We start from the raw sequence: 14,322 nt of genomic DNA on the forward strand, positions 1-14,322 counted from the left end.
AAAACAGCTCGTGACAATTATTTTGTATATTATATTCCTGAATTTTTTTTTGGTTAGTCTAAATGTTATCTTTTAAATTCTACATCACTAAGTGCTCATTCAACACATTCACAACATAATTTAATAACACATAATCGAATAAATAAAAGCGCGACAATTTCCGGTTACTCTTTATCTTTCCAATTTTATTCTTTACCTTGAACATAACGCTTGGTTGATCAGCTGCTGACGTCAGAGCAGCGTGCAGAGGCAGTTACATCACGTACACCGGCTATTTCCTTCATACAGTTCGTGCGATCTGTCGATCGTAAGACACGTAAAACCTCTTTTGGATAATATCTTCGCAGGCGAATTAAACATCAAATCTCACTCTTAAACAGGTACGTGTCACTTAAGGTTTTTGGGGGTGTTACTGAAGGTTTTGACTCTTGTCATGACTACAGACGTTGTTCTCGATTAATTTAGTCCCTGTGGTGTTTCCTGTTTTTGGCTTTTGTCCAAACTATCAGCAACAACAAATGGCGTAGTTTAGTTTTGTACTAAGATTGGTGTTGCTTTCAAAATAATGGTTCTATGAGCTATTAAGCCCTCTAGAGGGGTGTGACTCCTCTCTGCCCTTCATGCGTAACCTCTGAGCTGTTCAAGTGATATCATTAACATTAGCTCGTAACAACGACTTACTAACGAGCTTTAAGGAAGAAATAAACAGTCATGTATCAAGTGGCTCCTAATTGAACCCCTGTTCATAACTGTAACACATGTAGTCAGTGAAGACTTATTTTGAAGGAACACTGCCCCCCCTACAATGAACGAGCTAGCATGTCATGTTTGGTTATACCATCGACTAGATACTGTTGGTGTTCCTAAACTTATTATTTTCTTTTCAGTCAAAATGTCTGATTACGAAGAGAATGAGTCCAAGTTTATGCGAAAAGCGAAGGAAAATCCATTCGTCCCAGTAGGTGAGTACGTGTTGTACTTTATGTGTTACATCATGGAGGTAATTCCAAACTTCAGCTGTAACAAAGAAGTTGCCTGTAAGTGCACCCCAATGTCCTGGATGTTGATTTGTATTTTTGTCCCTTTGCAGGAATGGCTGGATTCTTTGCCATTGTTGGGTACAGACTGCTGAAAATGAAAAGTCGGGGAGATACGAAGATGTCAGTTCACCTGATTCACATGCGTGTCGCTGCCCAAGGATTTGTGGTTGGAGCCATGACTCTTGGTAAATAACCTAGAATAGCACATTATGTTACAGATATTATCTTCATTGTTAAAACATGCTTGTATTTTTATGTTCTCTTTCTATGTTTTTCCATAAATAACTTGTCCTACTTTTGACAAAAGTGTTAAAATAGGGCAAGCTTGTATCTTTATTCACACTTATGATAAATGCCCTGAAGATTTGGGGTTAGGCTTTTGATAAGGCGTTACGGCTGTCGTGTAATTTATCTCCTGTTTCTTGTCTGTTTTCAGGGGTCGTGTATACAATGTACAGAGACTTCATACTCAAACCCAGAGAAGAGCAGAAAGCAGTCACACACAAGTGAACATGGACTCTTGCACTGATATTTTAAGTCCCTTAATATTACCTCATATTAAGGTGTGTAAAACCTTTTTTTTTTTTAGAGATGTGTCATAGTTTTTGTATGCACACGTCCCTTCACCACCTCACCGCTACTGTATATATTTATAACTTATTGATTAAAAATCCTATCCTCTAAATAGTGTACCAGATGGTAAGGCCATCACTTCTGTAATGAAAAGCAGATTCATATGTTATACTGTGTGTTTGCAGTGGTAAAGCCAGCTTGTTTGCTACGATTGTGATAAGGTGACATGACACTCAGAGGTTTGCTGCCTTTAATTTGAAGTATATAAGTTAAATGACAGTAAAACAGTGTGAGTAGGCTCAGTAAAGATGTAAACAGCAATGGGAGGTAGCATGATCTTTTTCCCATTGTCATTGTTGGGTGATCTTTTACAAGCTGCAGTGTTTTACATACTATCTATGATTTTTTGCCAAATTAAGAATACTTGCACCTTCATCCATTTAAAAAAAAATAGTTTGCCATGTAAGTTAAGGGATCAATACTGAGGGCTTTGACAACAGGTGATCTTCTGAAAGCCTTATTTTTTACATGGACACAAATTGACCATTCACAGTGTCAGATTATCCCCTAACAACTTTCTTAACAGCTTGTAATAGCTTATTTCCACTCAAAACAAATAAAAATGTTTGCAGAAAAAGTAGTTGTTTAGATTACTGGAATTATTATATAATAAATGTAAAACCAGGTCCTTTTTTCCATGCCATTTTCATTATGTTGTGACGTGGGTCCAGTGTTTCATTACAGCAGCATAATACTGCACATCTTCATGAGAGACGCAAGCTAAAATACCTGAGGTACACCTACAAACTTTGTAGTAGAAATATCATACTGTACAGCCTATCTTGTGATATGCTTACGTATATGCCTTGTTAAGTTATTAACAGAGATGTGTTGAGTTGTTGTGTGCAAATACAGAGGAATATTTTTGAAGGTTTTTAATTTTCTTTTGGAAATAAAAATGACAATGACCTGTCTCTTTGCTTTGAAATTGTTTGGTTGTGAATGTGTTCTAAACATCTCCATGGTGCGTTGAGACTGCCTTTTCACCACTGTGGCTTTTTCTTATACATGCTAAGGCACAGTCTGTTGTCTGTGGTGTGCATCTAAAACTAAACCAGTTAAAAACTGTAGTTAGCAATTTGCCTGTACGAAAGAAGATGTCAGTTTAACACAAATAGTTTGATGTATAGCCCCAGAAATAATAAATACCTAAATAAAAGATAAATTAGGGATGTGAGATAATATCAACATGATATTAGTATCAGCAGGTATTGGCTAATAAGTTAACTATTGGTATAGGCAGGTATGAAAATTTCTGCTCATATTTACATTCAATACATAGGCTGTAAATATCAGTGTATATCAGCTGTAAATATTGGATGTTTGTACACTAAAGGTAGTGGGGTTTGAGGCAGGACCAACATTAGCTTTAAGTCCTATTCTTTTATCTAATCCTTAAAAGTAAAAGAGTGAGTAAAAGACTAAGGTTTGTTTCTTTGTTCATCCTTAAACCTTAACGTGTGTTTTCAGGACCAAAGTTTTATGTCTGAACTACATTTATACATCAGTATCAGCCAAAGTGAATAAATATTGGCATATCAGATCTCAGGAAATATCCAATATCATGCATTCATGTGTCAGGCGAACAATGAATGTGACAGTGATAATGTGATACTTTCAGAAGGCTTGGTTTCAGTTAGGTGTATCTCTTGCACACACCTAAATGAACAAACTCTTTCCTTGTGTGTAATATCAATCTTTCTGCTTGTAAAACCTTGAATTACAACATGTTAAGTGCTCTTTTTATTGTACACCAACAGTGTCCAAAAGTTCCAACCCATAAAACCCTCACACAATTTTAAACATTTCCCTACCACTCCCACCAAATGAGACTTATCTGCCTAGTCACTGTTTATAGTCCCACCCTAAAACCTTATTTAAACAGGAAATGCATCACTGCAATTCACCATAATTAACCTCATCATTGACTTTGGAACTCCTGTGATTGCATAGTAGGTCTATTGCTCATGATTGAGAAGACAATGAGTCTTTATGAAATCCAGGAAAGAGTGAAATTATGATCTTGTGACACTGAATGTCTGCTCACAAATGACGCAATGACAGGGCACAGCTATCAGTCGTTTGATTGTTAAAATTACAGCTCAGGAGAGTGTATACCAGCATGATTATGCAAATTCTGAAGCTCTTAACAGCTCCAGAGGTTTTAAACAGAACCTGCCATGTCATCGTAATAAAAGTTGTCTCTTACCTTTACACCAAGTTTGAGGGACTACTGAGGCATTTCAGAGGCTTCTACTGGGGTCACTATCAACAAAGAAAAGTAAAAGCACAATGGTATGTTTCCACTGTTAATAAATGCATGATCATTAAATTGTTAGGAGTAACTGTTACAAACAAGTAACTGGTATGAGCCGCTGTGACAGCACTTAATTATTCAACCTGTTTGTTATTTTCAATGAGCATAACCGACACAGTGGATCACCTTAATACAGTTTAGAGGTAATGTACCGAATGTCTTCCTCTAGTGGCCATTTTGGATATTACACGAATACCAGGATGCTACTTCTTTTTTCACACTTACTAGGTGAAATATTCACTCCTGGCAAGCTAATAAATGCTCCAAGATATCTCTTTCACTTCTATTTATGGTTTAAAAGCAAAAAATATAAGCTGGGCAACCACACTCAATGGTAACATTAAGCTAATTTTGGTCAAAATACAAGCACCTTTTAGCTAACTTTCAACCTCGTTTCCCGCTGATTATTGTTCCGAGAAACTATTCGTCGGTTAGGAATACTGTCAAAATAAAGCATCCCCAATTTGAGACAAATATTTTTTAAAGAAATACAACTTATTAAAACGCAGCTCTAGTTGATGAGGGAGTTCTGTCCTTTTGTTCCCATTGCTACTGTCTTGGTCCCGCGAGATTTTACCATGTTATCGTGTCTACCGTTGCTAAGGACGCGAGAGCTTTGTAGGAAAGCTACTCTCCCGGGGTCCAGCAGTTTTTGATGTGTTTTTGAAGGAGCTACACGGATAATAAACGGTAAGCTATACCATCCTTTTACAGCTTTCACTTATGACGCTTAGTAAGAATTTAGAAGACGGAGGACATGGTTCTGACCGGAATTTGACGTCTTAACATGTTTCATTTACTAACAAGACATACGTCGCCAAAGTCACCTATCATTTAGGGAAGACTACCGCTGGATTCATAGTAAATACTCTTAAACATAGCCTAGACAAGTATTAATGGGTGATTTTGCAGAAACGTGCATTTTAGCTGATTCATACTTTAAAAAAAAAATTAAAACCACATATTATTTGAACGATCTTACTTCCTTAAGAGAAAAATTCTTTAAGCACCACATGTCTGTCCCAGTTATCATGTATATTGTCGATTCAGAAAGTTTTCAGACCCCCTTTACTTTTTAGAATTTTCCTCTGTAGCCTGATTCTATAGTAATATATATATATATATATATATATATATATATATATATATATATATATATATATTCTTATTAATCTACACTCAGTTTCCCATAATGACAAAATTAAAACAGATTTATGTGCAAAATTATTTGATATAAAACTGAAATATCACATTGACATGTTTTCAGACCCTTTTTGCAAGAACACTTGAAACACTTTAACTAAGGTACCTCCCATTCTCATGATTTTTCTTGAGATATTCCAACACCTTGATTGGAGTCCACCTGTGTAAAACTTACGTGATTTGACATTATTTTGAAAGGCACACATCTTTCCATTGAAAGCCTTAGCTGACAATGCATTTCAGAGCAAAAACCAAGCCATGAGGTCAAAGGAACTGCCTGCAGAGCTCAGAGACAGGATTGTTGCGAGGCACAGATCAGGGGAAGGCTACTAACAAAAACTATTGCACTGAAGGTTTCCAAGAGCACAGAGGCCTCCCTGATTCTCAAAAGGAAGAAGTTTGGCACAACCAGATCAATCCATGTAAAAGCCAAGTGGGCTTTCATGTGTTTTGCACTGGCCTGGGGCTTCCAGATCAAAGAAACATCATTCTTTTTGCAAATTATATTTATTCAATGTATCATATAACAATACAATTGTAGTAGGAGTAGTTTTTTTTTTTTTCGTCCAGTGACAGAACAGTAACAACAACAACAACCAAAAAATAAATACATAAAATAAAGAGAGGCAAGGAAAGCACACAAAGTGGGGATGAAAATTCAGAAATGCTAGTGAAAGAGAGAGAAACCTAAGACATATAATGACATTTTAAACAGGATTGCAACATAAGCAGAATCCAACATGTTTTATGGCGTCAAGGATGGCCCAAATTAGAGATATGTTCAGATAACAGTACTTTTTTCCTGGGATGCATTTAAGGCATAAATACAAGGATTGATATCAGGATTTGCAGCAACAAAGGAAAGCAGATTTGAATGACAAAACTGAGGGAGGAAAAACAATTGTAGAGAAAAAACACAATGTGTAATAGTCTGTAATAGAACTTTAACTGAAATACAGGATATAAAGTTGAAACCTGACAGCCTGTTACTCAAGAAAGGTAACAGTTTTAGACAATGCTAACAAACTTAGTTCTATTTATGCTTATAAATCAGGTAAACATTTAACTTCACTAGTGAAAAAAGTTCTCAAGAGACTACCTATTTATCTAAAAGATAAAGCATCACACTTAATTTATAGAAATAATCAGACGATTAACAAATAATTCAGATCATTTAATGAGAATTTATATACATCTGAAATAAAAGAACTCATCCCTTCCTAAAAGCACTTGATTTGAAATGCCTATCAGAGGAACAAAAAGAAGAACTTAATAAAGAGTTTACATGCAGAAAATCACAACGTCCCCTTAAAAAAGCTTCAAAAGCAGATGGCCTTCCAGCGGGATTTTATTCATTAGTTTAGTCAAGTATAGAGCCGTTCTTTAGGGAATTGGTCAACTCTGCCCATCAAAATCATAAACTTTCAGAAACAATGTATTTGGCAATGAACCCAGCAATGCCAAAGTCTTGCACAATGCAATACAGCATCTGATTGCAGACACACTACTTTATTTCATTGTAATTATTTTCTCCTTTCTCTTTAAATCATAGATCATGGAGCATGAGGATGAACTGAATGGCCTGCGACTTCAGTTCCAAGAGCTACAAAAACAGCAGGAGAAACGAAAACTCGAAAGAAAAAAGGAGAAAGAAAAGGTTGAGCTTAGTGCTAGTGTTAACCAGGATGATTTGGATTTATCTCAGCAAGGAGTCCAGGCAGACAGCCTTGAAAGTAGGTGAGTGAAGTGTTATGCCTCTCTTATTAATTTTGGATTTTCACGAACACAGTATTAATCACTAACATAAATTAGTTTGAACAGTTGTGATTGCAATATAATCTTTCAGACTACTACAGAGTGAGAATGAAAAGTTGCTGGACCAGCTGAGGGGGCTAAAGGATGAAAATGGTCGCCTCTTCAAGCTTGTCAGTGAGAAGGATTTTGAAATTAAACACCTGAAGAGGAAAATAGAAGAAGAACGACTGGCTTTTGCTGGTACATTATCATAACTTTGTTTTTCTCAAAAGTAATGTTCCAGATTAATCAGTGACTTATCTTGACTCATCCTCTTGTCCTTGTAGGTACACCAGGCTTAGCAGGTGATAAAGCAGCTGCAAAGATTGTTGAGCTTTCTAGGAAGAATAGAGAACTGACTGCTGAAATAGAGCATGAAAAGATTAAATCTAAACAAAACAGCAACAGAATCAAAGATCTGGAGAAAGAGGTTATGTGCATCATTTAAGCTGATTTGAAGAATGGACATTTGTCAAATCAAAACACTGCTGAAACAGTACATAACATATAAAGACGTAAATGTTGATAGTTCATGCTTTTTTCTACAGCTGCAGGGTGCTTTGGTAACATCAACACCTGGGCAAAAGACTGATAAGAAGTCACAGAACAAGAGTTCATCTGATGGCACAGAGGTAATTATTTATGAGCAAATTCACAAAAGGACAGTTCTTAGTCATCCTGACTGTGATGAATAAGGCTTTAATTGAATCATATTTAATTGTTTTTGATTTTTTTTACAAAAGCAGGAAAATCCAGTGGTCAAATCTTTGCAGGAGAAACTAGCTGCTGCTCAGCTGAAAGTGATCGAGTATCGTAATCAGGTTCAAGCTGTTAAACAGGAGTTGAAAGTTGCACAGAAGGTATTTATTATTTTCATCTGATTTAGACTCAAAAGAAAAATATGAATCAAGAAAGCTTGGATCAGGGACTTTGGGAAAACCAGCAAGACACAGGGAAGAAGCTAGATTTTGAAATGATTCCCCCTGAAAATGTCAAGCCCAATCCATCCAAACACATTCAAGCAAAATAGCTCAGGCTATGTTCACACTCCAGGCCTTAATGCTCAATTCTGAGCTTTTCTCAGATTTGATTGTTTTGTTTGCCTATTCACACTGCAGTCACCTTCCAAAAGATCAGATACATATCTGATTCAGAACCATATACGAAAGTGGCCTGAATCCGATTCGAAATGGTCAGATTCAATGTGACTTGCTCTGTTCACACTGTCAGAAAAAATCAGATACGAGTCACACGTGAGCAAAAAAATTAGATTCAGGTCACTTTCAACTGCAGTGTGAACGTAGCCTAGCTTGCGGTGCGAGTACAAGAGGGAGTTTTACATTTTGTTCAGCCTGATTTTACAGTTTAATTAAAGAAAAGAGAAGAAAATGTCCCTGAAGTTGTTTTTCTTACTTGTTTAATGCAACTAATATTTATAAATGTGAGCTGCTATTGTGACTGCAGGTTTTGATCAGTGAAGTTGGGGAGGAGGTCAATTTCCAGCAACTGCTGAGCTGTCCAGGGAGCTTCAGAGGCCGGTCCCAGCAGATCCTGGCTCTTCAGACAAGGGTAAGTAAAAATTTGTGGTGATTCCATATAATATGTAAAGTCACTTTGCAGAATTCAACAAGTCCTGCCATTCAGTCCTCCTAAAACCGGACATTGGGCAACAGGTGAAGGACCTTGAGCTGCAGCTGAACCAGGCAACCCAGCGAAAGCAGCCGAGTGTCCTGAGTATAGAGGAAGAGTTTCAGGGCATGGGGGTCCTACAGAAAACCCCACCTCAGGAAAGGAACCTCAGCTACATCCGCGCCATGGAAAAGGAGAAGAGAGAAGCTTTTGAGGTGTGTGCAGTGAGTGTATTTGAATAGAAATAAGATTTTGTTTATGCACCAAAGGTCACCTTTCATATTTGTGCAGAGGATTTCAGCAGACTATGAGGCTCTCCTGAAGGACCATGAGGATCTGAAGAAGAAGCTGGAAGCATCAAAAGCCAGGAGCAAATCTCTGTCTGGTGAAATGAAAACTTTAAAGGTCCAGATCTCTACCCTGCTGGAGAAGGGAAAACATGATGATGAGCTTGTGGATGCCCTGTTGGTAAGACATTATTATTCCAAAGATACATAAATATCTACTCATAATATAAATAGACATATTATACTTTCTTAATTCTGTGCCATAGTAGAGAGCATTAGAGCATGTATAGCTGCATTTTTTCATTTCTGTGTTTAACACAGTGAATCGATATTTTTTTTTTTTCCAGAAAAGAAGCTATGATTTTAGATTGTTTGCTGTGTGAAATGTTCTTTTCAAAATACTGTAACTGGACTTAGGTTTTCATTTGAAAACAAAAGAAATATATAATACATCTTTTTTAGCTTGGCTGTTGAAGTCAAGTTATTTGATGTGTGACAGCGGTTAAGCCCAGCTTACAAATTGGGATGTCGGAGCAGCAGCTGAATTGAGTGATAAAATGCATTAGAAATATAATACAATAAATAAATACGATATAATAACAAAACTCTTACCTTGAAACGCATACAAAATAACTTTAAAATCAGGGATTCAAAACCACATTTACAAGTCTCAGGCTGGCTGCACACTAGATGATCTTAAGCCAGAGATTAGGGCCCATTTTTCTCCTTCAACAGTCTGGGGGTGTGACCTGACATGAGGCTTGTTGCACCTGATTATTTATGTACTAATAATGCTCAAATGTGTGGTGTCAATGACCTTCTCACTGCTTAAAAGCAAGCCAGAGCCTGACCCCCTGATCTAGGATCATAAGTATCAGGCGTGTTTGATGTTCACTACACTAGGTTAGGCTGACTTGGATGGAATACACAACAATAATGTGTGGACTCGGTAGCATTACCAACTGGATGTTGCTTGCCTTTATGGTTCTCAAACCTAAATATATAATTATATTTTCTTCTCAGCCAAGATTGCACCCATATCCTGGACCCATTTTTTGTTTTCCGCTGCAAAATAGCACACATGCCAGAGCCAGCTGATGATGTTGGTCATCCTAAATATCACTGTGAAGTTTGTTGACTAAACTATGACTAAAAATAGTCATAATTTAGTAAACTTTTTCCTTTTTTCCATGATGAACACTAGACAAAACCTAGGTAAAAATATGTATAGATAAATGGATCTTTGATGATTACAATTTTGATGAAAAGTAAGTTTAGTTTTAGTCAAGGAGACTAAAATGAGAGTAAAATATCAGTGCTGGACTGTTGGTCATCAAGATCCATGATATTTCTCTGCTGCGCATATAACCTGTAAAAATACAATCAGAGATTGGATAAAGGGCATTTAAGATATGCTAGAATTTTCTCTATATTTTTTTACCTTTTCAGAAGGACGCTGTAAAATACAATAAGAAGAGACGCAGTTTAAGAAACATTTAATAACTTTTGAACCATGAATTGTAGCATCTTTCTGTTTCTTTCCTCTGGAAGCTGGCCATTGTGACACTCAAAACACTATCCATGACTTTAGAGGCTTTTCCAGAGAGCCTGGAACTTTGTGGACTTTCCTGGATCTACAAAGATTACATCCACACCAGTATATCTGACATTAAAGGACCTAAAACCAATAGCAGGCTGTTCCGTTGTCATGTCATGCTTTATCAAAATGAACAACTCACATGGTGGAGATGGCCTGAATAGCTCATAATGGAAAGAGAGCAAGACAGACAGCCTGTGATATGGCCCTCTGTGCCACTGTAGACAGGAAATGCTTTGAGAAATGGCACGAATAGAGCCAATACAAGAAGCACACAGACTGTGAAACTATGTGAATATTTTCACTTCATATTTTCAACTCTATGCAAAAACTTCTTATTCATTATTGTTTACCGTGTGTAATACATTAAAGTATTTTTGTTTTAATTCCTGTTTAGTTTATTCTTTGACTTTATAGTTCCATAACATCTTTAAAATTCAAATGACATTACTGGAACATACATATCCTTAAAGCCCAGGCTGTCTTATGAAAGAAGATGTTTAAAGCGTCACTGTGCACCACAGGGTTGACGTTTTACAAGCTTTTTAAGACAATCTATCCAGACAAGGCATAATGGTTAAAAAATAGCTTAAGGCTCAAAGGGTTAAATAATTAAAGTATTGGTAGTGCATTGATAGGAATTTTTTTTTTTACATTTATATTAGTTTTATAGTATGGCTGATAATATTAGTTCAAAACCAAAAAGGTTTTGACTTAAAGCAATACAGAAAATGTAAGAACCTTATTTTGATTAAAACTGGAGGAAAACTTTATAGAGTGAAGATGACTACAATGTGGCTAAAACCAAAAGACCTTTTTATCCCAAGACTAAAACTAAATTGAAAAAGCCGCCAATATTAATACTGCTCAATATCTGTTTTTCTTTTGAAATCATGTTTGATCAAGCCAGATTCTGTGAATTCACCATTGTGAAATCGTTACTAACAGCATGTCCATGGTTTTGCGATTTGGCCAAATTGTCTAGTAGATGATAACTTGTTGAAACTGTTCTTACATCTGTGGTCTCCAGCCTTTTTAAAATAGGTTAAGATTTGATTTGTCTAGTCTGTAGTCAGCCTAAACCCACCACTGACGAGAGGAAGAAGGGTTCTCGGTAAAACCTCCACGGTTCAGTGTATTTCTTCCTGCTCTTACAGAAGCAGCAGTCCCAGATGCAAGAGGTGCTGAAACGGCTCAGCCAACAGCAGAGAGTACAGACCAAAGACACCCAGCCAACCCCGAGACCACAGCAGAGCAGTGAGTCTTCAGAGCACAGCCCGCTCAAGAAGCTCCAGGAGATGCTTTCCCTCAAAGATGCCAGGATCAAAGAACTAGAGGAGGAAATGCAGCAGCTCCCTGTCAAGGTGATTAAAAAAATCACTGAAGCCTCATGACATGTAAACTCACTCAAGCTTGACATGAGACGTTTCAGTCTACTTAAACCCTCCTCTGTCATTCACATGGACTGTATGTTCACAGCTGTTGCAGGAAGAGAGCGGTGACAGACAAACAAGCCTCAGGACAGAAGTGTGCAGTTATGGATTTCACCCTGAAGAGGGAGACATTATCAAAAGAATGGGAGCTATAGGGTATGTGTGCTGATGGTTTTAATGTTGAATGATAGATGGAGTTTGAATGCTATTTGATTACTTATGAAAAATTATTTACTGACATTTATTAAGACTGTTGATCTTGTGTAAATAAATCAGCTGTGATAACTGCTAATTTTGTCTGGCAGCCTCGCAGTTTTTAAGTTGTTTGCTGCTCCACAGCTTTGAGAGTGCATTCTGTTAGGATCTCTGCTAATATGACAGACTTTTTCCCCAGATCTGTATAGATTTGGTCATAAACTAGTGATTCCTTCTGTGGGAAGCAGAATAGAAATCAAGTAATTGAAAAAGATGCTTTATATAAAGGTTTTTTTTTCCCACAGTTACGTCTGTTACATAACCTTTGATGTGTTATAAATTGATGTCTAAAATTATACTAAATTCCATATCCTTTGCGCTTAAGGCTACAAGCTTCTTAAAACATCAAGTTTTTGGCTGATGTAAGGGCATTGATTACTCATTGTCAGGAGTATTTAGCCCGGAGAAGGACAGATTGCTTAACAACCTATACACAAAGATCTATTTTTATCCATTTTAGGTCTCTAGATGTCACATGCTCACAAGATTCCGTATAGTTTTCTTACATTTACATTAAAAACCGGCAGACAGTCTTTGAAAGCAATGCAGAATTATCTGACAGCTCAAAATGTCAGATATTTATTTTGAATAAAGGCCCATTCTAAAAAAAAAAGTTTTCCATCAAAGTTTTCAGGCTGTCATGTGAATGAAAATCTATAAACTATTTGGCCAAATTGTTAGTGAAGTACCAGTTTATTTTGTTAAGGCAAAGCAACGTTTCCTTCAATTACAGTCACAAAAGCTGAAGTGGATTATGTCCTCAAGAAGGATTGAATTCAGCTGATAAGTTCATATTAAATTGCTGTTGCCCCCTTTAAGTAGCCCCTTGGATTTTGAATGTCCATCACTTGTGCAGTTTAGCCTTCATTATTCTCTGACACAAACTAAACTTACTTTTCGACAGTTTTAGCACCAAATGTGTAGTATTTAGTGAATAGTCAGTTGTTTTTACTCCAAAAGTGTTTTTATTAAACTCTAAAAGATTATGCTTTCCATAATGAACAAAATAAAAACAACTCTAAAGCAATTGTACTCAATACAGAGTAATAAAGAACCGAGCTGTCAGAACTTTTTTTACTCTGTTAAAGAGTTGTACTTAATCCTTTCAGCGCTGTATTCCATACTATATAGAGTAGTTTTTTCTACTCATTATAGAACAATTTCTTCTCCATAAACAAATTGGTAACACTTTATGTAGAGCTCTATCTATCTCTAAATGGATGTATGCCCCTCCATTTATAAAAAAAACTACATTTTTCTCTAAATGGATAACTCTGCTGCTTTTCCACCTATAAATGGAGGGACAACAAAAAAATGTTGTTTTTTTTTGCCTAAGCATCAGACTTGGTGTTCCACTAAAGAAACAATTGTGATGAACACATGACAAGGATCAAGGAGCAGAGTACGAGAAGAGGTAGTCAGGTTAAAGGAGTTTATTTCACAACAACAATAGTGTAAGCAATGGTGAGTGTACTGGCTGATGGTTGACGGAAGCCCTGCAAAGAGGTGGAGGCACTGCAAAAAAAGAACATAATAGAGTTAGACAAGGCAAAAAAAACTCACCGAAAAATCTCTGGATTCAAAGGTTGAAGAGGAGCCAGTTCACCTGACTAGAAGCAATAGTACACACAGGTGTCTAAGGCTACGTTCACACTCCAGCCCTTAATGCTCAATTCTGGTCTTTTTTCAGATCTGATTGTTTTGTTTGCCTGATCACATTGCAGTCAACTTAAAAAAAGATCAGATATGTGTCTGATTTAGAACCACATACAAAAGTGACCTGAATCTGATTCGAAAAGGTCAGATTCAATGCGACTTGCGCTGTTCACACTGTCAGAAAAAAAATCAGATATGAATCATATGTGAGCAAAAAAAAATCAGATTCAGGTCACTTTTAAGTGCAATGTGAATGTAGCCTAACAGTTCATCACGAGGTGAGGAGGTCTTGATTGTCAATTAGCTGCAGCTGGGACTGTCCGTGAGTGATGGCAGCTGAATTAAAACATAAGAAGAGGGTGTGGTTAAAGTTTTACTCCAGCACAATCTCATCAGTGCTGGTAATAAATACACCCAAAAAATAAGAGTAAATAGTACTATTTTTGAGTAAGATACTTGTAACTGGAAAAATTACTCC

General features: G+C 36.7%; 2 protein-coding genes across 2 annotated transcripts; both read left to right on the plus strand.

Moving 5' to 3' along the window:
• Positions 1-236: 236 nt before the first annotated feature.
• On the plus strand, positions 237-2,601 carry higd1a (HIG1 hypoxia inducible domain family, member 1A). Its single transcript, XM_041802483.1, has 4 exons — positions 237-380; positions 888-962; positions 1,091-1,225; positions 1,477-2,601. Exons 2-4 carry the CDS (start codon positions 893-895, stop codon positions 1,548-1,550), a joined length of 279 nt encoding a protein of 92 aa, XP_041658417.1. The 5' UTR covers positions 237-380; positions 888-892; the 3' UTR covers positions 1,551-2,601.
• Positions 2,602-4,622: 2,021 nt separating this feature from the next.
• ccdc13 (coiled-coil domain containing 13) lies at positions 4,623-12,102 on the plus strand. The gene is made up of 11 exons (XM_041804275.1): positions 4,623-4,680; positions 6,746-6,930; positions 7,040-7,188; positions 7,275-7,417; positions 7,536-7,619; positions 7,731-7,847; positions 8,452-8,556; positions 8,661-8,831; positions 8,908-9,084; positions 11,658-11,864; positions 11,989-12,102. The coding sequence occupies exons 2-11, from the start codon at positions 6,749-6,751 to the stop codon at positions 12,100-12,102; spliced, it is 1,449 nt and encodes a 482-aa protein (XP_041660209.1). The 5' UTR covers positions 4,623-4,680; positions 6,746-6,748.
• Positions 12,103-14,322: the final 2,220 nt, after the last annotated feature.

Source organism: Cheilinus undulatus, linkage group 13, assembly GCF_018320785.1.
Source record: "Cheilinus undulatus linkage group 13, ASM1832078v1, whole genome shotgun sequence".
NCBI lineage: Eukaryota > Metazoa > Chordata > Actinopteri > Labriformes > Labridae > Cheilinus > Cheilinus undulatus.

Bases quoted from the DNA above. Each gene is read 5' to 3' on its own strand.
- higd1a (XM_041802483.1), top strand. From the start codon at position 893: ATGTCTGATTACGAAGAGAATGAGTCCAAGTTTATGCGAAAAGCGAAG. The intron at 963-1,090 runs GTGAGTACGTGT...GTCCCTTTGCAG, and splicing joins AAATCCATTCGTCCCAGTAG to GAATGGCTGGATTCTTTGCC. The intron at 1,226-1,476 runs GTAAATAACCTA...GTCTGTTTTCAG, and splicing joins GGTTGGAGCCATGACTCTTG to GGGTCGTGTATACAATGTAC.
- ccdc13 (XM_041804275.1), top strand. From the start codon at position 6,749: ATGGAGCATGAGGATGAACTGAATGGCCTGCGACTTCAGTTCCAAGAG. The intron at 7,620-7,730 runs GTAATTATTTAT...TTTTTACAAAAG, and splicing joins GTTCATCTGATGGCACAGAG to CAGGAAAATCCAGTGGTCAA. The intron at 7,848-8,451 runs GTATTTATTATT...TTGTGACTGCAG, and splicing joins AGTTGAAAGTTGCACAGAAG to GTTTTGATCAGTGAAGTTGG.